Raw genomic sequence first — 27699 nt, forward strand, 5'->3', positions numbered from 1 at the left:
CACAAATGGAACTTGGGACTGTGTTTTGGTCGCTGGTAAAGTGAAGATTTGTCGTCTTTAGTCCTCATTTTCATACCATTTGGGTAAAGCCAGAAAGAGCTTTCATCAGAGAATATCCCATTATCCCAGTTAAAGTCTCTGTGGCGCAAACACCAATCCAACCTCTTCTGTTTTTGCTCTGGCCTCATGAGTAGGGATGGCGTTGCATTTTATTTTCATAGCCTATGGAATGAACCTCTTTCCTCATGGTCTCTTTGGATACCGGCACAGTCCCCCTGTAAATCATTTCATCTCTGATCTTGGAAATACTCCATCTCCTGTTTTGGGATGTGACTAAACCCAAACTCCTCCGATCACCAACTGTCAAACTTCGAGGCCTACCTGCTCCCTTCTTATGCTCTATTCCTTGTCAGTTCTCAATATTTCTCAAAACCCTGTATACAGTAGATAGAGGAATGTCTGTAGTTTTTGAAATGGTGCTTGCAGTTGTAACCCCATCACTAAAGAGCTCATAAACAATCTTTCTTTTCTCAGATGCACTCATTTTAACATTCAACTTTCAAGGTCGTCTGCTCAAATGTAAACAAAGGGAGATCCCTCTAACAGACTACTGGAAAATTTAAGAAAAGAGTTACGTCCCCTTATATTTAAAGAAGTTAATTGATGTTGAGCACAAAACCAATATGTTGCCACATCAAAGTTGTTAATAAAATTCTCAATAATTTCTGGTCAAACTATATCTTATTTTTAACCAATCAAATTGCAGATCATTACCAATCAAATTGCTTGCTTTTTAACTATACAAAACGCATTGAGTCGTCCAACAATATGTGTGTGTTTGTGTGTGCTTCTCCTCGGCGTAAATATGATCAGGTTTTGGGTAACTATGTCACTCTGAATAAATAAATAAACGGTAAAAAGCCACAAGGAAATACGTTTTACGAAACTTCTTTAATTTTTGATTTGTGATTATTTATTTGAAGCACAATCAAATTCATCGGCATTCAATCAAATGGTTAAGAAACAAAAAGAAATAATATGTATCTTCTTTTTGTGAGTTCTGGCATAAACTGTTCTCAGTCTACATCCACTCGGTACACATACATGAAACGCAAGTTTTACACTTAACTTTTCAATTTCTTTACATGTTGCTTTTAAATAGTTATTATTTCAGGCGGCACTGCCCTATGGATTCGAATGAGGACCAAAACAGGTACGTCAAATCATATTCTACACAAGAAGCATTAATCATGTTATGCAACTAAAGCCATAACCTATTAACAGTGAAAAGGTTAGAAAATACTTCTGCGTGCTGATAAAACAACCTTTAAGTTAAAAGTAAGAAACATAATATCATAGGAAATATCTTTATTTATAAATACCAAACAAATTGTTGCTTTTGTTCGTCCTATACGGGAATAAGCTGGGCGTAGAGTGTGTCTACTGTTTATTCGTTTAAAAGGACTTTTTCTTTTTATTGCCGATAAAATGATGGCCCTGATTGATTTTGGTTCAGCTAATGAGAACTAGAAAAGCTTGTTATTCATTGCTAATAAGTATATGGCGCGTGCGGGCCGGTTCTTGTACCTGTTTTGAGCGGGATCTGATATCCGTTTCCCAAAATACATATATAGTAAAACAGGATCTTATTCTCTAAAATCAAAAGACTCAGACCCTTTATATTTGATATAAATACCCTGATGTATGAATGAATTGTGACTCAGTATTTGGATTTTATTCATATAAGTATACATTTTTATGGGAAATGAATGAGCATGTGTGTAAAATATCATGATAGTGGATTGTCATAATTCCTTTTTAATTTATTTTATATAAAACATATTGTTTTGACACCGTTCAATGCATTTGTATATAATTAAAGAAACAGGAATACTTTTAATATAATGAGGACTACAAGGACAAGCCCATTAGTTGAACATTCGAAAATAAGTCTTGTTTAGCTTCACAAGGCTAGGACCCAAACAGCAATGAATTAGAGACACAAACATGTTCACACCACTGTTAAATAATACATTTAGTTTTTGTTTTATTTCTCACATTTACATGAAATGACATGTACCTGAAAAACTGTAATTATGTGATGTCTTCTAACATAGGGTATTTATACACGCCTGGTTCAGTCACACATGGCATTCCAGAGAGTATGTATGTGGATTGCTTCAATTTACTTCAATTTAAGCACACTAATGCATAAATTGATTGAATTAAATAACGTTCCGCAACGTTGCCTTAGACGCACATTTGAAATATACCGAACTACACAAATGCTGTTGTCGAAATATTAAATACTTGCCGTAGCGTATTTATAAGGAAAACAAGAACTGCAATGTGTATCTATGCTTGCACACGTGATCTATAATAACATTATACGTCTCTGGCAATTTTGTAATACATAGATGAAGTGTCTTTACTAAAACTATATATATCATAGTGTATTATTGAATAATATCATCCTTTATTATTTATTAAACAAATTGGCAAAAGAAGTAATTTCTATGTACATAACTCGCCTATAGTAGTTTTATAAAAATCAAAAATGAACAAATACCGAAGAGGAAAAATACCACAATCTACATATCACAGGATTACTACTGCGCTGTTTTGCCCGTGCGTTTTCTACTGATGATGGTATTCAATTCAATGACGTCAGCACACGTCTACGGTTGTTGCTTCTTTGTCCAATATTCATCATATCCGAAGTGTATTAATGAGAGTGTTGTGTTTTTCCGAAGTAGTTATGCCGATATGTCATATTTATTGATAAGTAAACATGTTTAATGCCGTTACATATTAAAACCGATAATATACAGTTTATTGCATTCACCTGTCTATTAAAGGTTTTGAGCAAAAAGAAAAATGTACAAATATTACCCAATTAAGGATAATGTATACTTCGCTTATTGGGGAAATGCAACATTGATCTAATATGGGTGTTATATTATATAATTGTATGTACTATATACTGTTTGTAATTAATTTCTTTAATTTTGTTCAAAATGTGTTCTATTTTGAAATTGATAAACGGTTTACCTCATTGATAACTCATCTTGATCTTGAGATTAAATTCTCTGCTCTTTGCATAAAAGTGTTTAAAATTATAACAAATAGCGGTATTCCGACGCTGTACGATAGCGGTAATCAGAAGCCGAAAATTTGTAAACTGTGTACCTGTAGCGGTAGGTCCCCGTAGTCCAGTTGATAGCTCTTCCAAATGTCTTGTATATAGAATTTTAAGAACAATTATTGTTTTGAAGATTATCTTGACTTGTTACCTAGTAACCTTAGTAAAATACTTTGTAAATTTAGGACCACAAATCATTCTTTACCAATTGAATAAGGCAGGCATTATGAACATTGAGAGAAACCAAAGATTATGTCAGTTATGTACTAAGAATGTTATTGGTGATAAATTTCACTACTTACTTGAATATAACCATTTTTCAATCATACTTTAAAACTTATTTTTCCTTATTACATTCGTCACCCAAACTCTAAATTAGATGAACTTATTAACTGTAACAATAGATCTAAATTATTTAAGCTGACCTAATTCTGTAAAATCATCTTACTGGAATTCACATGACTCACTCTGTTGATAATAACAATATGTAGCCTCTCACAGTGGACCTTTACTAAGAATGCTTAAATTATGTCCGTGATCTCAAAATTTGTCCTGCCCCTGAAACCGATTTTTTTTCACACAGATATAGTGAAGTACTTGATACTTCTTTTGTGAAAACGCAAGGTCAAGACACTTAATATTCGGTATGCATCCTTACGTAGTGATCAGTTACCAAGGTCATATTCCTGCTCTCAAAAGTTGCCCCGCCACTACAAAGTAAAACATTTGATTAAGCCATTCATATGTTAGTTACCGCACAACCTTCAAGAAAAGTGGACTGGACGTGCTACTGACTAAAAGAGGAAACACAGCGTGCCATTTCCTCCATTCCAAAATGTGTGCCCAGTTTATACATGACCAGAGTCAAATTCGTAACGACCCAAGTTTCAACTATGATGCTCCGAAGAGAACGACCACAGATGTGGTGAATGAGAAGAAAATCTTTATTTCTACAAGAAAAAAACACTGTTGAAATCACTCATTAGAAAATTGTAGAGTATTTAAATATAAATCTTTCCAAGAGAAAAGTAACGTGCTAAAAGATTATAAGTGTTTTAAGTGTCTGAGAAGCATATGGCTCGTGATTGCCAGAGCCAAATAAGGTGTAGTATTTGTTCAAGAAGATATGATTGTGGGGCTATGCATATAGCAGTGTCATAAAGCATCAATAGGGCTACAGATCCGCACGGATCAGCCAACCATCACGGTTGTTAGTTCTTGTACAGAGATTTGTGAAAATGACTCTGGAAAATCATCTGCTAAAATTGTTTTAGTAAATATGTTCACTGTTGATAATACTATCAATGTCATAAAATGTAATGCTAATAAAGATGAACAGAGCAATAGGTCTTTGGTTAAAGCAGAACTATATTCTTTGTTAGGTATCAGAAGTAAAAGTTATGAATATATACTTGAATCATGTGGAGGTACTTTCATGACCTTAGGTCGTCGGGCTGACCAAAATACCAAGTGATGAGACTGAGATTTGTACACCATAGCGTGCACGTAACCATAAACATTTGTGTACTATTGCTAATTGAATACCTGAATTTGACCAGAACGCTAACATTCTCTTGCTAATAAGTAGAGACGTAACTGAGGCTCATCATGTAATTGATCAAGTTGTTGGTCCTCCAGGGGCACCATTTGCACAATGTGTGGGTCTGGGATGGGTTGTAATTAGGAAGTTGTGCGTAGGACAAATTCATGCCCAAGATATTGCCAATGCTAACAAGACTTACATTCTTAATGATGGCCGAACTTCCCTGTTTAAGCCATGTGATTGTTTCTCGGCTTCTGTCTAAGTTCTCATCTTTGTCAAAACTCCAAATGATGACAGGGTATCTACGTCAGTTGGGGATAGAGAGTTTCTTCGTGTTATGGATAGTCTGTTTCAGAAATGTTATGATGGCAGTTGGGTTGCACCCCTTTCTTTGAGCCCTTTGCGTCCACGGCTACCTCATAACAGGGCGCAAGCACTCAAAGGAGCAAATACTCTTTCCAAGAGCCTTGAGAAAAATTCTATAAATTAAGAACATTTTTTGATTTCATGGGCATGTTACTCAGCAATGGTCTTGCAGAAGAAAGAGCACCAGTTTTGAGTCCCGCTGAAGAATGTTGGTATTTGCCTATTTTTAACCATCCGAGAAAAGATGGTCAGGTTCGAGTTGTGTTTGACCCCTTGGTAGTGTTTAAAGGTTTGTATAAAGGGGGCTGTACTCGTTTGATTAAATGCCGAAAAAAATAAATGTCGAAAACTAACATAAACTTGGTATCGATGTGTCCAATGTATTGATACTTACTATCTGAAGTACCACATGGTTTAGAATTAATTTAGTTATTTTGCAGTTTTTTCGTATTTTTTCATTACAAAGATTACTAGGTATGTCTTTCTATTAAATTCGTTCCTTATGTGTGATTGGCCGGTCGATGTTATCACGTGATAATACCAAGTTAGGTATATAGCTTAAATATTCCCACCATCCATTTCGTGTGAGCCTTCTTAGCACGGTGGATACAACACTGGACTGCAATTTTGGCGACACCGGTCTCAGACTTGATTTGATTTTATATTTTGTTAGTTTTTTTTATAATTATGACATCAAAGAGCAAAACATTTAAAAAAATAACTGTCCTGAGATTCGGTACAGAAATATACCTTTTTTGGTGCCAATCTGGTGTACAGTTCATTTAAACTGAGTTCTTTTGCAAGGTCCTGACTTTGTTAACAGCTTGCAAAGGGTGTTGATGCGTTTCAGAAAGGAAAATGTTACTGTGAATTGTATATTGAACAAATGTTCTACTCTTTCAATATTCATGAGAAAGACAGAAATCTGCTGCGGTTTCTATTGTTCAAAGATAACAACCCTTTAAACCCCTTAGTTGAGTATCGCATGTGTAAGCATGTTTTCGGAAACAGTCCTTCCCCTGCTATTGCGACATACGGTCACCGCAAGTCAGTGTAGAAATCTGATCAAGATGTTCAAAGCTTTGTGTCTGACGTCAAAGTCAACGGTAGAGGGCGCTGTAGATTTACTCTTGAGATATTTGAGTAGGTTACGCCTTCACAAGATTGCTTTCAATGTTCCTGAAGTCATGAAAAGTTTTCCACCATCTAGGAGTTACTTTGATGGTTCACTTAGCCAGATGGAAAGAGTAGAATTGCATCTATTTTCATATGCATATGCGGAGCTGTTTAAGCCGTTGAAATCTCCAATGTGAATCAGACAATTTAGGAGTACAAACTTCTTCGGCCCTTGGGAAATTGTTACAAGGCGAAACCAGAGGGGGATAAGCAGCATCAAAACGTTAGACTGTACTGTTTACATGTTAAACTAGCTGTTCACATAGAAGTCATTGAAGATAAATATTATTCTACATTTACTAATACCCTGGGGAGATTTGTACCTGTACGTGGTAAAATGAAAGTTTCCCGTTCTGAAAGGGGCACTTGCTTGGTGGTGCTATTGATAAAATTCAAGCAGATGCGATAAATGTTGAAGATGAGCCTTCTCAGAGCTTTTTGCGAAAGTCGGACACAATTTGGATGGAGGGACAACCCCCCTCTTGGCACTATTGCCAATAAGGACTTGCATCGGGCTGGATGGAAACAAGTTCAGTATTTGGCTAGTCAGTGTTGGCTTCGATGGAGGCGAGAATATCTGCAAACATTACAGGAAAGGTGCAACTGGGGTCAGCAGCAAACTCAGTTGAAAATTGGTGATGTTGTTAAGTAAAAAGATGTTGAGGCTTCTCGCCACTGTTGGCCTATGGGTAGAGTCACGCGGGTGTTCCAAAGTGTGGATGGGAGAATTCACAAGGTCGAAGATATTGTTATTAGGGAAGGCAACAAGGTATTTTATACCAGACCAGTTGTTCATATGGTGCAGTTGGTAGGAAACTAATGTTTCAGTATTTCCTAAGGATTTAGATAGTCTTATCTAATTTACAAACTGTCAGGTTTGTTTTTGTTGTAATTATTTGCAACATTTTTAGACTATGATTGCCATTGTGAATACTGAATTAAGAAATGCTTTAAGATGTTTAAGATATATTGGATAAAATACTGGCAGTCTTAAGTTAATTTTAATGTTTCAACGTTAGTTTACATATATATTATTCTTAATGTTTCTGTAAGAGCCGAACAGTCGAGTCCTTTTTGAAGTAATTATATTCAACTGCATTAAAGAATGTCTTAGTCATCATTATTCATTTTGACTGTCGTATTTTGATAAGATTATAATCTTGCCTGTTAACGTTTATTGGAACATTTTGTAAATTTTACTCCCATTCCTGAAGGGCGTACAGTGCAGAAAATGTTAGAACAGGTGGGAAGTATGCTGATTCTTTTAATTTAAATTAATTGTGTGTAACATTGGCTTTTCGGCGCATTTTTTTTTTTGAGTTTCTGGTAAAATCATACCACGAGGCTTTCATTTTCTTTCTACCGAAAGTTTTAGTCCGATTTGGACTTAGATGCTCGGAAAAATGTATGTATTTTAAACTGACTGTTATAATGTCTTGCTTCAATTGTCTTGATATATTTACAATCGTTATTTTCTGTCAAGCGCATTCGTACTTTCGTATTGTTAGAAAAATGTCTATTTGTTAGATTTAATCACGTGAGTGATATGGATTGAAACTAAGACGTTATATCTTCATTGCTATGTTAAGTATATATTTTCCTTGATAATTCTAGAAAGTTCAACTTGCAGACCTCTTTTTATACTGCTATGAAAGTGAATATATGTTAAAATTAACTAAGTCTGGAGATCGAGCTCTTGTTGATAAATTCAATAGCACTTTTAGATATATTGATGATATTCTAAGTTAAGATAATCCTGTATTTACAGATAACATTCATTCGATATACCCTTCACAATTGCAACTTAATAAATCTAATACATCCGTTTTAAAAGCATCCTATTTAGATCTGCAACTAGAAGTAAAGGAAGATATATTGAGCGTCAATCTTTATGATAAACGTGATGATTTTAATTTTAAAATAATTAATTACACTTCTTTAGATGGTGATGTTTCTATTTCACAATCATATGGTGTTTTTATTGCACAGTTGATATGATTTGCTAGAATATGTACAGATGTAAAACAAATCAGCTCTCGCAGTAAACTTAGACGCAAAAACTTCTTAAACAGGGTTTCAGATATTTTAAATTAAGGAAAACTTTCTCAAAATGTGTTAATGGTCAGTATAATCTCATATCAAAGTACAGTAGTAGTCTTCAATCGCTCATTGCTGATATTATTGCTCATCCCGATTTTTATGGTGATGTTTTAAAGAAAATTCGTAAAATTAAAATGTTTCCAGCAGGTAGTTGGGCAGATAGACTTAATGAATTACTTGGACTTTATTTAAACCGTGGATATAAAGGCAATATTTTGAAGAGCACTTGCCTTCTAGTTATCGAAGATGAATACCTGAAACAAAATATTGGGTTGAATATAGCATCCTTTCATAACTAAACTTTCAGTGCTTTGATTTTTTTATGAAGATTTTGCTAATTCATGTTATCTTTAAAACCGTATTTGGCGAACACGTTTTGGCTGACTACGATTGTTTTGGCATGTGACTTCATTTTCTTCAAATATTTTACATTTTCAAATCATTTGGAAGAAGAGATTAGCAAGTACAAGTCGCTTTTTTAATAATGTTTTTCTTTAATTTTTCCTAGTTTTAGTACAATGATGTTTTTTATTATGAAACTCTATGATTACACAGTTTTAAACCTTTAATTTAAGGCAGACTGTGTGGAATGTTTTTAGTTTCTAACGATGACTGCATCGTTTCTTTGAAAAGAGTTTGCATTAGGTGCTCTGAATTGATTCCCTCCGTCTGCAGGGGTTTACCTTTACGTCTAGTATTATTTGTTTAATTGATAAGTTTCCTCAAGGTAAGGCCACACCAAATTGATATTTCGTTCCCCGGATTTACCGCTCCTATTTTTTTGAAATCGCCAAGCAGAGTTTTTTCAGGTAATAATTTATTAGAAGGCTAAAAATAATCAAGTATAATTTTTCTACGCTAGTTTTCTTGTTTTTGTAAAGGGAAGTTACCGATGCGTAGTGTTTTTATACTGTATATCGATCGGTTTAGCATGGGTTCAATAAATTCAATCAAAATGGCCGCTTCCGGTATAAACAATGCGGCTCGAAGTTTGGAAATTAAATCTTATTTTTGACAATAAATATGTTTTGAGCATGCTTGAAGTCATTGTTGATCGTCTCATACACTAAAGGATCATTATTTAAAGCAATCATTACGCAATAAAGCATGTGTATCTGAGACGGGTAGCGATTATATTGCGTAATTAGTGACTCGATTTGAATGGAAATCGGAATGATCAACTTAGCACTATTTTATTCAAGTCATAATACAAGGGACCAACATTTTACCTCGTTACGACGATACTGAAGATGTCACAGGTCAACTTAACTGAAACATGAGTCATTGTTTGGTCCAAATTGATGTATCAAGCTCATTTTTGATCAAATTCTGACAAAGCAACAGTTTTGAACAAACATCTTTTCACAAATAGCGATATAAACACTGGTCTGGATATACCTCAATATAAGTAAGCCTAAGTTTATCACCTTATATTTTGTTTTTATTTGCAACATAATCCGGGATTGTAATGCACTTGTCAATTGTAACCACTGCCCCGCCCGACCCTCACCCTTGTTTCCGTGGTATACCGGGTACAGCAGAGGCAATGGGCTATGTTTTTACCTTTCAGGTGGCCCCGCAGTGCCTAGTGAATGTGGTTTTGTCTTCATATTGAAAATAGTCGGGAATGGGCCTCACATAGGTATTCGGGGTTGCGGGCCATTTGGCAGGGATTTTACCAGCAGTGTGTCCCTGCAGGTCGGGTATTTTACCCGGGTTTTGAGAGACCGGAATTCAAAGTCCCCGCTATTCCGGACTTAGGGGGGGGGGGGGCATATACAATTGGCTGGTGCATAAAAACATCTAAATAACCAAAAAAAGTACTCTGAAAAATACTCTTTGTTCTTTTTGTTTTAATAAGCACATGTCACTGCATTTCCTGTGATAATAAAAACAAAATTTAGTCTATGTTATATGGAGTCTGATGTTTGATGATGCGAGTGTGTAAGTGATCATTTTTTACAAATCCAAAATCAATCCTAAGTTATGTCTAAATACAGTTGCATATTATGTTAAACTGATTAAGGTAGATTTATATAAGTCGTTTCAAAAATTTTACTAAAAGCAGGGTTATTTATTATTATGAATGATCGTCATATTAAAGTACGTTTTAATTATATAAGAAATTAGAAATATCCATATAATGTTTGTACTAAACACGGATGAATAAATAGTATGTATTCCAACATTTTCCCAATGTCCATTAGAGGTTCAGTTCAAGATGGCATTAAACTGGGTTTAAGGGCAATTATTTGATCAATCTTTCTCATTTATATTGAATATAAGGAAAAATATATTTTTCGCTCTTCGCTCGCTTCGGTTTTTATGAAAACTGACAAAAAATTTTTTTCGCTCGCTCGCTCCAATTTTTTTTGGCAAAAATCCGAGGAACTAAACATTAATTTGGTGTGGCCTAATGCATACTTTGATAAGATTTACCTTTTGCGTTTTATCTTTATTAAGGATCGTTGGGATAAGAGTGAGGTTTGTGCACATAAACTGGTTAAAACCCCCAGTAAATTAACATTTTACTGACCGTTCCAAGGCGGTACCTAACAATTCTTGATTAACATACCAATTATTTATATATATATATATATATATATATATATATATATATATATATATATATATATATATATATATATATATATATATATAGTATGTATGCACTGTGCTGTTTGTAGAGTTTTGTACTGTTCTTCTATGTTTCTTGTTTATGAATTTGTATTCTATGTCTTTGGCGTTTGCCCAGTGCCACTTAACCGTAAACGTTTTGCTACTGAGCTTGTTTCTGTAGCTTTTTGCATAAATATTAAAGGCAAAACTATATGTAATTTTGTGTTGACATTCTAGTGATACAGTCTATTTGTATATTTACCGTTTTTACCACACACAAACGTACGTACATGTGTACAACAAGATTGGAATAAACGAAGTTAATCCACCTCTCGTTCTATATTTTCCACCTTGAGAAATGTTTATTACTTGCTGCGAGTTTATTTAGCAAATATGAGTCAGAACACAGACCATCATCACACTGGCTATTCTCAAGTCCACTTTGTGTCAAATAAAAAAAAAATATCCTGATATCTGCCAAATACAGACTGCATCAAGCCAATCGAGTGCCAGGTGATCAATAAAGTTGCTATATCCAGGACCATATAGGTACTATACGAGCAAAATTCGTACCAGTACCAGTGTACAGTGGAGCATATCAATAGGTAAAAACTCAAAATGTCAATAATTAAGTCGGTTAAATTCTCAGTGTCAAATAGACCACATTTTGGCAACCATAAAGCCCATTTAGTGCCGAACAAACCCATGTACAACTCTGTATAAACTTACACAGTACCCATAAGACAACTGTAAGGCAACTATGAAGCCAATTTAGATCAAAGCAAACCCATGTTCAGCACGGAATGAGCCTGCTAAATGTTAAATAGACCCCATTTTGGAAACCATAAAGCTCATTTAGATCCAAACAAACCCGTTTGAAGCATACACAGTGCAAGATCACATTTTGGGAACCATTATGCCCATTTAGATAAAAACACAACGCATGTGCAGCTCTATGTAAGCCTAATCAGTGTCAAATAGACCATATTCAGACACCATAAAGCCCATCAGAACCAATCCTTGTGATAAGCAGCTCTTATTCGACCTACTCAGTGTAATAAAGAAACTAATTTAGAAACCATTAAGCCCATTTAGAGCCAATCAAACTAATGTGCTGCTCTAAAAAAGCTTACCCAGTACCCATTAGACCATATTTGGCAAATACAAAAACAACAACATTTTAGATCAAAACAAACGCATGTGCAGCCCTGAGTGAGCAAAAAGTGTCAAATAGACCCCACTTTTGAAACCACGAAGCCCATATATTAGATCCAAACAAATACATTACAAGCTCTAAGTAAGAATACACAGTGCCCATTGGACCACATTTTGGAATCGTTTAGCCCATTAAGATCAAAATCAAACCCATGTGCATCTATATAAGCCTTCTCAGTGTCAATTTGACCACAGCTTGGAAAACATACAGCCCAGTGAGGTAAAAACAAACCCATGTGCCACTCTTTGTTAACCTATTGCAGTTCCTGTCACTTTATCTATTTCAAACAGACGCAGACAGCTCTACGACGAATACAACTCACAGTGGACGTACAAATGACGCGCTAGAGGACTTTGATCTGGTTACATTTGAAACGATTCATCACAAAGAGAAAACCGATCCGGCCAAAACAAATATTGGTATGTAACCATCCTTGTAACATTTAAATACAGTGCATTTTGTATAATGAATTATAATTCAGCTTTATTACTTTTCCCCAACAAGTTTAATACATGTATATTGTGTATCATGTGACAAAGACCGTACATTTTTATAACAGACACATGTTTCGTAAAAAAGAAGATATCCACTATTTATTAGATGCCTTAAGATTCCTTTCCCAAGAAAATACAGCGAGTTGTTATAATATTATTTAACGCACCAGTGTTACCTTTTAGGAACGTTATGTATTTTCTATAAAAACTATTAAGACATATTTCAACTACTGATTTGTGTTTCTTTTTAAGACAAAATGCACTTACTAAATCATGCTATTGATTTATGGCGTAATTTCCGGAAAATTTCGTATAAAAGCTAACTGAAATTTCATTGATAGAAGCTGCGTTAAGACATTAAATTATAAAGTGAGGCATATAATTGAAAATATGATACGATAGAGAGTTTTCTGACCGCCTTTATCACGTCTCATTCGATATAGCATACATCCGTCTCGATTGCTACGCGGTCTCGAAGGATACGTGATAAAAAAAACAAACTCGAGGTGGAACAGGACGTAAGAGAGATGTTTCATCATAATTCATTACATATTACACTAGCATAGATATCATGTAGGAACTTTACGTAACCCAACAATTGCAAGACTTACACGATTACCCGTCAGCCAATCAAATCGCTGGAATTTTATTCGGAACTCTTCTGAGTTGTCTTTTTCTGGCAAAAGGCGTGTTTACTAGATAGTACAAAGTCTAAAACGTTTAACTCCTCACAACTTTAGTTATATCTGTCGATTTTAATTCAGAACAAACGACTTATATGGAGATGATTACATTACACCTCATGTACTGAACAAAGAGTTTTCAAATTTTCTTTTCTCTGATGCTGAATATGCTGTACATTTTACCTAGAACAAATTTCTCCGGTTTAATTAGGTGCCAAAACATAAATGTTAAAGTATGAATACATCGGTAATTAATCGATTACCCGATAGGTATTGTGTGCAAATAATACAAGTCATCCAGTAAATTAAAAACAAGAAAACACTTTCCAATCGACTGAACACGTTGCGGCCCTTATCGAGCTTAATGTAAAAGAAAAATAGATATGTTATAGAGGTTAATTTTAACTAGCTCTTGTTTTCATTTTCCTGACATTTAACAGCTTTTTAGAACACAAAAGTTAATCATGGTGTGTATTTTATGCAATAAAGCGATAGTACACCTTTTCGGTCCTTACCCCCTGCAAATGCACTTAAAATGTTTATAACCTTCGTGCTTCGCACTCGGACTGTAAACCATTTTGCGAGCCTTTGCAGACGGTAACGACCTCAAAAGGTCTGTTAACCATATAATAAAATATATGCTTTTGATAATCTACTGAGAGTTACATATAAAAGAATCAAAAGCCTAATCTAACCCTCTTGTAAAGGTTAACCATAACCTTTACATGCAAAGAATGGAATGTCGATCATATATATGCCGCATTGCGCTATTTTGTCGTACATTTGCTTTAATGATGTTTACGGTATATTAAATAAAGAATAATTCAGGAAATTTACAATTCAGAACATTCATTGCGTATTTCGAATATTACCGAACGTTTTTCACGCAATAAAGAGAAAACTATTTTGTTTCCTTATTTGGCCTTTCAAATATTTTATTCCGTAATAGTCAGGTCTCAGTGCAAAAATTGTGCACGCTGGGTCAAAGTTTTATAACTTGTAATTCTTGCAAATAATCTGAACATGACTACCAGGACCCTCTCAGGATCCATCTTATATTTTCGTAAACATTTATTGACATGGCGTGGAAGCATAAAAAAGGAAACATCAAAATAACAAGAAACGTTTGTCGTATACCTTTATAACAAACTTTTTGGTACATTAAATTGTAATTTAATAACTTGTCCTAAATCGTAGAATACGTTTTTTACATATAGGTACACGAACCTAATGACCCGATTCATCAAAGCTCATGAAAAACGTTTCGGAGGATGTTGTTTTCTTATTTTAAATAATCCGATTTTTAATAAATGGGTAAACTTGAAGTCAATAGCCATGCATTAAAGTCTTGGTTCCAGGGCAGAAAAATGGGAAAAATAAGGACATTTACTGCACCCCTCCGTTTTACAAATATTTTGATATCAAATTGAAGGTTAAATTCTGTTGATTTTGAAAGTGAGTTTGGCCACATGGCGGCTCTTGCGAAGAGGAAATATCCATGATGGCGCCAAAGATAGCCGCCATTAATTGCCATTTCAGTAAAAATACTGTGTTCGAATATAGCCTTTTATTATATATTAACTAAGAAAGAATAGTCAAATGGATATAACTCTTCTCATTATGAACTTCAAATTGACATATAACCTTAACTACTTTAAGGTCAAGGTCATTTTAAGGTAAAAGGAGAATTAATACCCTAACATTTGATTTTTCCTGTTTACGTTTCTTCTTTGTTAATTCATTTTCGTTCAGTCTGTGTCAAAATGTGGTGGCAGAATTGTAAAGTGTATGTTTCTTCATTTGAAAAATATTTAAGGATATAGCTTTTATATCTTTTATTAAAAAGCCATGGTTTCATACTACAATTGCATGCCAAACGTGGTCGCAAGATTGCTATTGATGTAAGAGTGTTATAGCAAACTGTGCTAGTATAAGGCTGAAAGTCTATCTGACTGCATGGCATGTATCTATTTCATAGTAAGCTTTATGTTGACATATCTATCTGACCTCTCCTATGTCAAGTTCAAGCTCATTTCAGCCATTTCAATGTCATGGTCATTTCAAGGTCAAGATATGCTGTATATATATATATATATTTATATGATAAAGAATGTTTTTTTCCTATGCTTTTTCTATTTTAATTTTAAATTAAGTGAAGTATGTGTCTAAAAGCGTTGACTAAGTTGTAAATTATATGTTCCCTTATTTAAAACCATAGTGTAGCGTATAGGTTTTTTTTATATTTTTCAAAACCTCCACCGCCAAGGATCATACCGTTTCAGTGTGCCAATTAAAGATGATCCCAAGGTTTCTATTGCTTTACGAGTCTTATGGAAAGTTATGCTACTTTTACAGTCAATTAATATGTATATCTTAATTTATGACATGTATCAATTTCATACGGTGCTTTATGTTGACATACCTATCTACTTGCTTCAAGGTCAGTGTCAGTTCAAGGTCAAATACACTGAAACACAATCAGTTGAGGATGTTTTGGTTTTTTTTCGTCTTTTTATTTTTTAAATTTTGTTCATTTAATTGTGTTTGCAAAAAAGTAACTGATAATTTCTTCTATTTTGATCTCTGTTAAGTTACTTTGAAGTGAAATGTTTTAAAGATGTTATGGAGACATATTACCCAAGGCGGTTACCACAAATTGTTATATTCAAGAGAGTTCATTATTAGTACATTGTATCTATTTAATTTTAAAACATTTATCCATATGAATATATTATAACTATTGTATAATAAATTTCATATTGAAATGCAAAATTAAGCTTTTCAAAATCAAATCCAACTCATTTGAATGTTCAAAATGCAAATATGTTCAATATCGACTTTGTTATCATTTTATTTATTTATGTTTTGGTTAAATTTTATTTAAAAATGTCTATACATTACCCAAATCACCAAGCAGTTTTAAACCAAGTTCATATATTTGCCATATCAAAAGTCAAGTTAACCCCAAATTGTCCCTTCTTGAGCCAATTTTGAGCCAACAAGCTATGACATATATTTAAATGAGTCCCATCTAAGCACATTAAGCCTAAAACATCGCTTTTCAAGTTTATCCAGTGTTTTACCAACCTAATGCGTTGATATTCTAGTTCCTAGCAACTCAAAATCAGTTCGTCCTAGGTATAATTTGTGCTAAGCAAGCCATAAAATGTTTATATATAAGCCGACTGAATGCCCGAAACCCCATTATGGCTCATGGTGTGCGCCAAAAAAATCAACATGATACAAAAGATCCACAACAGCCCTCTGAATAATTGCAATAAAGCCCATTTTGAACCTTTCTTACTACAGAGGCGTTCGTCAAGAGCTCAAAAGTCCCTATTGTGGTTACAGTCAAGCGAATTCATAATCAAACAAACCCAGACGGGCTCTACGAAAGCCTTCCCAGAGGCCATTCAACCGCTTTTTTTCGCCAAACCAACTCTTTCAGACCATCATCACACTTTGGGTATTATCAAGTCCACTTTGTGTCCAATAAACTTTTTTCATACTGATATCTCCCAAATATAGACCGTATAAATCCAATCGAGTGCCAAGTGGTCCATAAAGTTGTTATATTCAAGACCATGTAGGTTCTACACGAGCCAAAACAGTACCAGTGCCAGTGTACAGTCAATAATTTAAACAGGTAAAAAAGGTCTATAATTCAGTTGGTTAAATTCTCGATCAAGTCATTTGTGACTACAATAATGCTTATTTAGAGCCAAACATGTGTAGCTCTAATTAGGCCTACGAAGTGTCAAATAGACCACATTCGGAAACTATAAAGCCCATTTAGAGCGAATCAAACCAATGTGCAGCTCTAATTAAACATATTCAGTGTCATAAAGACTATATTTAACAACCATTAAGCCCATTTAGATCCAAACAAACCCATGTGCAGCTCTTAATAAGCTTACACAGTACACATAAGACCACATTTTGGCAAATTTGAAGTCAATTTAGATCAAAACAAACCCATGTGCAGCATGTTTTGTTTTTGTCAACGATTTGGCAATAATGCCAGAGGTGTGATGTGATGAAAAAACACTATGTACACGCCATATGACATTTAGGGGCATATCTCGAATACCATAAAACGTCCCCGTAATTTATAATAACTGAGATTTTATTAGTGACAACAAAATTTTCATTTTCTTTCGGTAATTTAAAATGCATCTGCCAATTAAGGATTTAAGGAATCGACCTTCACACCAATGTGTTTTCTTGGCTACATATTCAACTGTGCAACATTGCTCAAATTGCCGTGCTCACTTGTGCTACAATAATGTAGTTACTTGTATATATGCTCCAATCTGTTTTCAATATTTCGATACAATGCTCGTGCGTTGAAATGTAAATACATAGTACAGAGTTTAAGTATGTATTTCGTCTATTGATGCACGACAGAAGAGTCAAAATCCACATATGTTTTCGTTTTATTAATTTACTAGTTCCCGAGGTGGTTTGGTTTTTCCGTAGTTATATTTAGTAGAGGTCAATCCCAGAACGAGACTGCTCGTCTTACGGAAAGACCGCCACTTGGCCCGGAATCCATCTAATTTCACATTGTTTAAAAATGCGAAGGCAATGGAACTAAAATTATTCGACTTTGTTTGTTTATAATGTATTTTTATTTTCTTTTTCAAAATGGGGAATTCTTTTGGGGAAAATAAGAGTCCACTGACCTTATACTTGTTACGACAAAGTAGGGTTAAAATGCCTCGGCTATTACTTTGTAGAATAATAATAATAATATTTTACTACAACTTATAAAATATGTATTTCGGTTATCGAATAATCGAATATTTTAGATCGAAAGAATTACCGAACATTCGAATATCAATTTTGCCATTCGTTTGCATCCCTAAAAGATTTGGCAGCTATTAAGCCCATTTAGAGTCAAACAAACCCATAGACAGCTCTAAATAAGATAGACCACATTTTGGCAAATATAAACAATATTTTAGATCAAAACAAACTCATGTGCAGCACTAAGTAAGCATTCACAGTGTCAAAAAGACCCCACTTTGGAAACCATAAAGGCCAGTCAGTTCGAAATACATTTTAAGCTCTAAGTAAGAATACACAGTGCCCATCGGACCACATTTTGGAAACCGTTTAGACCATTAAGATCAAAACAAACCCATGTGCAGCTCTATGTAAGCATACTCAGAATAAAATAGACCACAGCTTGGAATACATACAGCCCATTTAAGTAAAAAAACCATGTGCAAGTCTTTGTAAGCCGTTATTTTGGGAACTATAATGCTGTAAGTAAGTTTTCTCAGTGTCAATAAGACCATAATTATCATTATTATTATTGTTCCAGTTTATGTACTTTAAATTTAGATAAAATGTTGGATGACATTAAAGGACTGAAGTAAAAAAGAGAGGTAAAACAGACCCTGTAAATCATATATTTGTTCATTGTTGTTGTAATGTTATTGACCTTGCTACGCCTTGATATTGCATGTACAACGTTTACAGATGAAGGCATCAGCTTTTCATTATACCTAACTGGTGTGTTTGCTTTTCATTGATATACTGTTTCTATCAATGTACAAAAAAAGAAAGAACCAAAACCTATTGCAGTTCCTGTCACTTTATCTCTTTCAAACAGACGCAGACAGCTCTACGACGAATATTATGAACAGTGGACATACAAATGCCGGTCTAGAAGACATTGAATTGCTTACATTTGACACGAAACATCGCAAAGGCAAAAACGATCCGGCCAAAACGAAGCTTGGTATGTAACCATCCCTGTAACATATAAATACCGTACATTTTATATAATTTATTATAACTCAGCTTTATAACTTTTCCCCAACAAGTTTAATACATGTACATTGTGTATCATGTGACAAGGACCGTACGATGTTTTTATAACATGACATATGCTTCGCAAAAAAAGAAGATATCCACTATTTAGATGCCTATCAGATTTTTTTCCAGAGAAAATACAGCAAGTTGTATAGAAAACTTTTACGCACAAGTGTTACCGTTTTCAGGAACGTTATGCAGAATAGAAACTATTACGAAATATTTCAACTGCTGATTTTTGTTTCTTTTTAAAACAAAATGCACTAACTAAATCACACATGCGATTGATTTATTGTGTCATTTCTGGTAAATGTCATGTAAAAGCTAACTGCAGTTTCGTTGATACAAGCTGCGTTTGTTTTGTATATCACTGTGAATGAAATGCAATTATTCATTTGATATTATGTTTAAATGGAAAAAGAAAACAGATATCAAAGTAGACTTATTTATTTTTTGGTCTGTCAAAACCAATGCTCCTTTCTTTACTACTGCAATTTCGCTATTTGTGACCAGATATTGGTTTTAATGTGTCAGTATTTGGTAAAACATAACTTGGAACATAATTTCAGACCAAACTTGAGACATATTTATGAAGAGATAAGATGTCTTCTAAATCATCGACTTCATCAGGTCAAATTCTAGTCATGAGTATCATGATTTGAATCAGATAATAGCCTATTGTGGGAAATGTTCTAAGAAATAAACGGCTTGATCAAGCGGCAACTTGCGCTTTTATCATTATGAAAACATTTAACAAGCAAATAATAGGCATTTGTTGAGAGAGATGTTGCCTTTGAAAACTAAAACTGATATATATTATCATTTCAGTGACAAAACAGTAATTCACCTCAGTTTGTGAATTACAAAACATCTTTACCGGAAATCGCAATTTTGTTCGATTTTATTGACAACAATGTTTAACCGGTTGATATACAGTATAAATCAACGCAACTTTTAAAACACTATATAACTGCGTAGGAAAATTATGATTGATTTTATTGCAGCCTTCGAAAATGCTAATTTAACACAAACAATCAGGTTCTAGCTAAACAAATAGGTGAAGTCGTAAAATATTTTTTTACCTTTTGAAACAATTGGATCCGGTAAAAATCCGCTAAATGAAAAAAAACAACAATTTGGCATGGCCTAATTGTAAACATTTAACTTAAGGGACATGTAAATTATAAATGTTGCAACGATATTATGACAGCCTTCATAGGTAGCATGAATCTCACCCATTTAATATCGTTACAACTGAGACATATGCTTTAAGGTTTAAGATTAATAATTGTTTTTGGCATTAAAGCAAGACAAATATACTTTTCCTCAGTTTTAGTTCTAAGGATGGAAAAATCGGACGTATATTTAGGACACAATTGTGCAAGGAAAAGAACCTTGATCCTGTTTGAACCAAAATGATGAAATCAATGGGTTAAAAATAACTATGTTAAATGCTGTTTCGACAGTGTTTCAAAATGTAATTTGATTATTTTACTCTGAACAGGCACTTGTAAACGAAATGTAAGTGAAAAGTGAACTCCGTTTTATGTTATTCAAAAATTTAAGTTATGGTGTGAATGTGATTTCTTATATATTTTCTTTTTAAACATCATATATTCGAAACATGAATTTTAAAACAATTATTGTTAGAAACTTATTCATTTTTGTTTTGCGATTCAATGTCGGTGATACACATATTGGCGAAGTTGGCTTGATAAAGTATTTATTCTAGGCTAAATCAAGATTGAGTTATTAATCGATTTGCTTACGTGATTTCCGGCTTTCAAACAGCATGGGCACATGCAACATACGACCAATCCTTAAAGATGCACAATTACTCCCAAATAAGATTGAACAAATTTAATACAATTAATACATCAAAAAGAATCAACCAATATCGAAAACAATGATGCTGATGAAGAATACATTAGATTTGAGCAATCTTGCGTTTATTTAAAACAAATCGTTCGCGCACTTTTGATTCAATAGCTTAATTGGGCTTGTGAGTTGTGCAATTTTATATGTGTATGAACCTTCTTACAAAGTCTGATTATGTTTGGGGGCTTTGTTGACCACTACTCTTGGACGGATGATACTAACCCACTCGTTTACAATTCATATTTTTAAAAGTGAAATTCAAATTTTAGAATTGAAAATATTTGATCACTTGCAGAAAACCTATTCAACACGTATAATAAAAGTTAATGGTTATAAAAATTAGTAGTATGACAATAAAAGAACAAGAAATACAAGACGAAAAAACTGGTTATGTTGAATGAAGCAAATAAATACTTTAAATACAGTAAATTATGAATGCTTCGCATTAAATTAAATGTCATCGTTTATATAACTTGAAAATGTTCTATACGCTTTCTTACACATTCATTAAAGCGTACTTTCCGATTTGATAAGAAAATATTTACTTAAATCCATTGAGCTTATTCCAGAGCCAGTGTTGCTGCATTTCTATACATCAGAATCCAAGCATTGGAACAGATTCGTGGAAGATTGTATAGACATAAAGGAAATCTGGATTCAGTGTTACGAACTTTTGGAAATGTGTAAAATTAAAATTGATATCAAGATGCAAACTGATGAGTTACAGTTGTTTGATGCAGTTGCAGAGGATACAGGAAAAATTAATTTTGCTTTCTATGATTTTAAAATGAAAGATATATTTGAAAGCAGACGATTGAACCGCACTCTTCGACCAGCTGTTACCAGCACACATCAAGAGATTTCGAACTCTGTGGAACCGTTTATTATTGTTTGTTATCAACAAGACATACCAGCTGTAAGCAATGTATTAAAACAAAAAAGGTCTACAAAGTACTGCGTTTTAGTCATTGACGAAGGTAAAGACGTAGACGGCGTCGATAGAGATATAGGAGTTCTTTCTGAAACATTTAATTCGACATGCGTTATAGAACGTTGTGATACATCGGAGAATAACATTGCAGCTGCAATTGAAAAGTTATTAACCAGATGGGTCTACACAATTCTTACCACGAAAATTAAAGATTTAATCAACCTTTCATCGGACGGGAAAGACGGTAAGCAATGACTAAACATTCTTCAATGTCAAGGCAATGCTTTTTGTCAGTTATATATTATATGACAGTCCATGTCCCTCATTTGCCAGTATGATTTTTTGATAGAAAAATAAAACGATACATTAATAATTATTATATAACACCAATATTCTAGAAACGGTACCAATTTGTAAGAACGTCATATCTTTGTTTTTTATCTTTGATTTTTAGCAAAGGTGACTATCAAATTCGTCATGATAAGACTATACCAAGATTTCGCCCATTGCTATGATTAAGGACCAAATAATATTGGGTACATTATCTTTGATATAGATTAGGGCTATAGTATATCTTACGGGAATTAGGTTTAGTTCGATGGAACAATTTACGGAGGCCTTATCATTAATATTTCCCGGATTGTTCATTTTTCAGATCAGAAACAACTGGACGAAACAATGTTTCTTCTACAAATCAAGGAAAGGACAGAAGTACGTGACCGATCCCAAAACGGTAGGATATCAAAGCTTTGCCCTCCGTGCAAAAGAAATGAACACAAACATTAGTGCAACAGCATTTTAATATGTATCGATGTGTTTAAAGTAAAATTCAAAATACTTTATGTGCAAACAAAACGTAAAAAGAGGTTCGGCACGATGAGACTTCCGTGAACCATTAATTTAAAAATGATATATTTTACAATGATTGTTATGCTAACTTATACTAAGTCACTTTCGTATGCGCGATGTTGCGCGAGGGTGTGGTCTTGTGCTGTTTGGGAAACCGGAGTACTCGGAGAAAACCCACTATACCCGTTACATAATCATTTAAGCAATTAAATGATTATGTACATGCAATTTGATGTTGAAACAAAATCTGACAATGCTTTTTTACCGCAACCAGTGTGTTAATCATTGTGTTATTGTTGTTAGACTGCGGATTTATCATTGTTTGATGATAAATACGTAGATGACGACATTCACCATTTTTTAATTTTAATCAATCTTGATCTTCAGAAGAAAAAAATATTTACGGATAATTAATATAAAAAGCAAAGAGTTGTTGTTACGTTTACAGACACAAAGCCTTTTCTCGACAACGAAAGTGTGCGGCAGTTCCTAAGTGAACTAATTGAAGAAAGTAGAGCTTTGTACGACAGAGCTGATTTACCTGAAGGCGACACACCACCATTCCCACCAGCCCCGAAGAAAATCAGCCATCAGGTTTATATGCAAAGCATTTACATATTGAAAAGCTATTTTCAAAAATTACCTTTTCTTATAAGAAAGATGATCAATAAAACCACCATTGGAACATACGGTCAATAACATGGGCAATGGCATCGAAATTAATACAATATTTACGTTCCTGTTCATTTATTAAAGCATTATATTCACATAAAATACGAACACGATAAACGGAAAACAATTAGAGATACCATCTTTTTTTTAAAACGGAATAAAACAAAATTGTATTTAAAGAAGGAAAGGAAATAGTTAATTATTCAAGTGCAAGAAATAATTATACATGGCTATAACCTTCATTCGCTCGAAGTTTTCTTGACGGTCGCTCGAGTTCGAGCAAACAAGTTACGGAATAAAATATAATATTGATATGTCATAGAAGGTTTGGTCTTCCCGTTCGTTTTTCATTGTTTTGTTATTGATAATAAAAAAGAAAGAAAACATCAAAGACGTTTAATACCATATACTACTTTATAGATTGTGGCTAGAGCCCAGAGTATTCGTCTTTCATTAGATCGTATTAAACAAATATAACAATCGGACAATGAAAAAAGACATAGTTTCAAATTTGAATAATTTAGTTTTTCCCTCATTTAAGCGCGTTAAAATCAAAATCAGTATTTATTCGACAAAACAACAATGAAACAACATTGAACCCCTTGTATAGTATTTTATATACTACATGTATTTTTTTCATATTAAAATAGTTCTATTTTAGGCTCGCGAAGATTTGAACAAAATCCAAGGGCTACTTGCCTACGGGGAAAGATTTGGAACTTTGAATATTTTTCTTAGCAATGATTTGGAAACCGTAACAAAAGTTGAGGAAGCTGTTCACCATGTCTTGCAGAAATGGGATATCAACAAAGTTGTTTTTCGATATGGGTCTACTTTTATCAAACCATATATGAAACCAGGAGATAAAGTTTTTGAAGTGGGATGTGGGTCACTGGCATGCTTTGCGAGGGAGACAGGCGGACGTGTGTATGCACTTTTATCAAAACACGTTGCAGAAGGAAACAAGGATACGCTTTTCATGGATGGCGAAGATGTGGGAAAACTACTTCCTACTGATAAACACACTATAGATATAGCAGCGGCACTAATTCACGAGTCCTTTGAGAAGAAATGCCATTTCATGTTTCAGACGGAGCAAGGACAGGAGAAAGCGTCAACGCTGTATGACTGTAACAATGACAGCAATAGTCTATCTGGAAAGCGCGTTCATTTACACGGTGCCATGACCTCGCCTGGTTTTGGAAAGGTTTCAATTGAAAATTTGTATGTTTTAAATGAGAATTATGTTGGGGTATTGTTTGAGGATAGGAAGTCAGGTAAGGGTTCGAACCAACCATTTTGTGTCGGTGGCGATAGTGGGTCTATGGTGTTGGCTTACTGTAGCAAAGACGATGAACTCAAAGTGATAGGAATGATTATTGGCGAACAGTTAAAAAATCATATTAAAATATGTGTTCGTCCAATTTACCCAGATGAAAAAGCCGAAGCTTGTTTAGTTACAAATAAATCCTATGTCGGATTCAAAATCACGGATGGTCTGAAGGAATTAGAAGAACATCATCGAATTCGTCTTTCTTTATGTTGCGACCATGTGCTTGGTGTGGACAGCGGCATTTCAACTCCTTTTAATTCAGATTCTTCATCAACAGACAATTCCCCGGTTCTATTGCATAAACCGTCCAGCTGTATGTAATGGCTTGGACAGATGTAAAGAAGTTATGACTTGCAGTAGAAGAAAAGTAGTGTTACTTCAACATTTATTTTTAGTATTACCCTGTTTAGTATCATCAGTAGATGATGGTAATATTTATGATTTTCAATCAACGTTTATTTTATATTTTCAATTTAGAATTCATCTGTGTATGTTTTAGAATACATTTTAAGGCAGTATTTTGTATTAACTCGTCATTCTGAAAATAAATTAGGCTTAAAATAAAGCATATTACTCCTCAGGTTGATTTCAAAGATTAGACATATTTATGTAACTCTTCAACGATGATCAGTTATGGTTTTGTGCGTATAGCATTACAGTGATAATAGGAAACACATTTCTAGCTGTTAGCTGTGTGATCTTAATAAGACTTTCACGAGAAATGTCAACCTTTTACCCTAAAATATGATTGGGAGTTAAATATAATGCTTTTTATGTAATATATGCAAAGAAATAGTTAATTAATTCGGTTCCAGGTTTGTTTTATTTTTTAAAGCAGATGAATGTTAACATGGCAGTTATTTTAAAAATAGGAACAATAACAATAACAACATCATACTTGTTATTTAAAAATGGATCAACAGAAGTTAGCAGAGATCACTTTTTCTAAGGATTATTGGCCAGGGTAGTGATTTTATTGGGATTAAAATACTTCCTAACACTTCAAGACCACCCCATCTACCCTGGTAAAACCTGTTAATCCTAATAAATGACTTGCAAATTGTAACCCGAGTCAAGGCCGTATTTTCGGCTGTGTTTGCTTTTTACTGGAAAGCACTGCTAACTATCTGTATTAGAGGGTAAATGTCCACCCACTCCTTTATGGTGATTAAATATCACATATTACATGCTACCCAATCTGGTTTTCGTCAGAAGCAATCATGTCAAACAACTCTTATACGATTAGTTGGTTCTTGGTTGAAAAATGTTGAATCAGGTAAAGTTGTTGGAACTATTTTTCTAGATCTTCGTAAAGCTTTCGATATGGCGGATCACGATATTCTTCTACACAATTAAGACTATATAATATCTCTGGTTCCAGCCTTAAGCTTATAACTTCATGCGTCGACAATGCGTAAACGTAGGAGATAATCTACATTTCAGTTTGTTAAAAGCGGTGTTCCACAAGGCTCCATTATATGTCCTCTTCTCTTTGTGATCTACATCTATGATATACCTTTCACTCAATAATTCGTGTATTGACCTCTTTGTGTATGATTACACTTTTCACACATCGTGTTGTAGAGTGACAGATATTCAAAACATCATTTCAAAACAAATTGGATTCAATAGCTTCTTGGTGCTTTAACAATAACATGTTAATTCATTCAGGAAAATCAAAATGCAGGTTGATTTACAAAAGTTACAAATCAAAACTCATCTCCTTGACATTGCTATTATATAAAACGACTACTGAACAAGTTACGAGCCAGAACACAAAGTTCTATGAGTTGTTATTGATAACCAATTGAATTGGAAAGAGCAAGTTTTCAATGTTTGTAGGGAACTGAATTCTAAAATAACACTTCTAAATTACCTATTGAGCTATGACATGCAACAACTATTTTACAATGTTGATATGGTATCCACAATGGTCTGTTGTTGTTATATATGGAGCAGATGTATAAAATCACACACATGAAATATATTTATTATTCAGAATAAAGCTGCAAAAAATAATTTTCGAAAACCTGTCAAAATGTCATCCAGTCCATTGTTCAAGGAATTAGGCTGGTTATCGTTTGATAATAGATGTTAATTTAATGTTGGACCTATTATCCATATGTTTTTGCATGGTCCCATGCCTGAATACTTAATTGAAGTTATTTTAATTCACCAATAACGCAAACTACTCATTGCGGTCTGCCATCCATAATGATTTCTTTGCTATAGACTTACTATGATAAGAAGACATTTACTTATTTGGCTAAATATGTATAAAATTCTATACTGCTTTTTATTCGAGAATCATCATCCTTATTTGCATTCAAATCACAATTCAAAAAACACCTTACGACAAAACAATGATTTAAGTGAATGCTTGTCTGTAAATTGTTTGTTAAAATGCGATTTGTTTGTCTTTCGTAATTTTGAACATTGTATATGTTGTGTTTGAATGTCGTCTTGTTTGTTATTGTTTGAATGAGAAATGTATACTAATATGTTTGTAGAATCCATTGATGACCACCTTCTTAACAAAATACTTATGTAAATTTATATGTTATCTTCATGAAATAACGTTATTATTATTATTATTATTATTATTATTATTATTATTATTATTATTATTATTATTATTATGATTATTATTATTATTTCTACTAATATTGAATAATCTGGGAAAGTCGGTTAATTCCAATTGAAGCCTCTAAAAGTTGGCCCCGAAATCTGAGTTTCGGCTGTGTGGGTAATCATCACAGAGGAATAAGCGAAATGCCATCTACCAGTTTTCAAAGTTAAAACAACATTTTTATGTCCTATTTAGGGCATCGTCCTTTAGAAAACTCGTAAACTCGAAAGAAAAAAACACTACAA

At 33.7% G+C, this 27699-nt stretch overlaps 1 protein-coding gene across 5 annotated transcripts in view; it reads left to right on the forward strand.

Annotated features, from left to right (window-relative positions):
* LOC128245409 (uncharacterized) overlaps positions 1-27341 on the forward strand; it is a 38231-nt gene extending 10890 nt beyond the window's left edge. For all 5 annotated transcript variants that reach the window (XM_052963551.1, XM_052963548.1, XM_052963550.1 and 2 more), the window contains exons 8-14: positions 1175-1213; positions 12453-12581; positions 18960-19088; positions 21610-22215; positions 22627-22704; positions 23269-23414; positions 24154-27341. In XM_052963551.1, the coding sequence (XP_052819511.1) occupies positions 1175-1213; positions 12453-12581; positions 18960-19088; positions 21610-22215; positions 22627-22704; positions 23269-23414; positions 24154-25146 (2120 nt within the window). In that variant the 3' untranslated portion in view covers positions 25147-27341. The remainder of the gene's footprint in view (positions 1-1174; positions 1214-12452; positions 12582-18959; positions 19089-21609; positions 22216-22626; positions 22705-23268; positions 23415-24153) is intronic.
* The last annotated feature ends 358 nt before the right edge of the window (positions 27342-27699 follow it).

The sequence above is a fragment of the Mya arenaria genome, chromosome 9 (genome assembly GCF_026914265.1).
Source record: "Mya arenaria isolate MELC-2E11 chromosome 9, ASM2691426v1".
Taxonomy (NCBI): Eukaryota; Metazoa; Mollusca; class Bivalvia; order Myida; family Myidae; genus Mya; species Mya arenaria.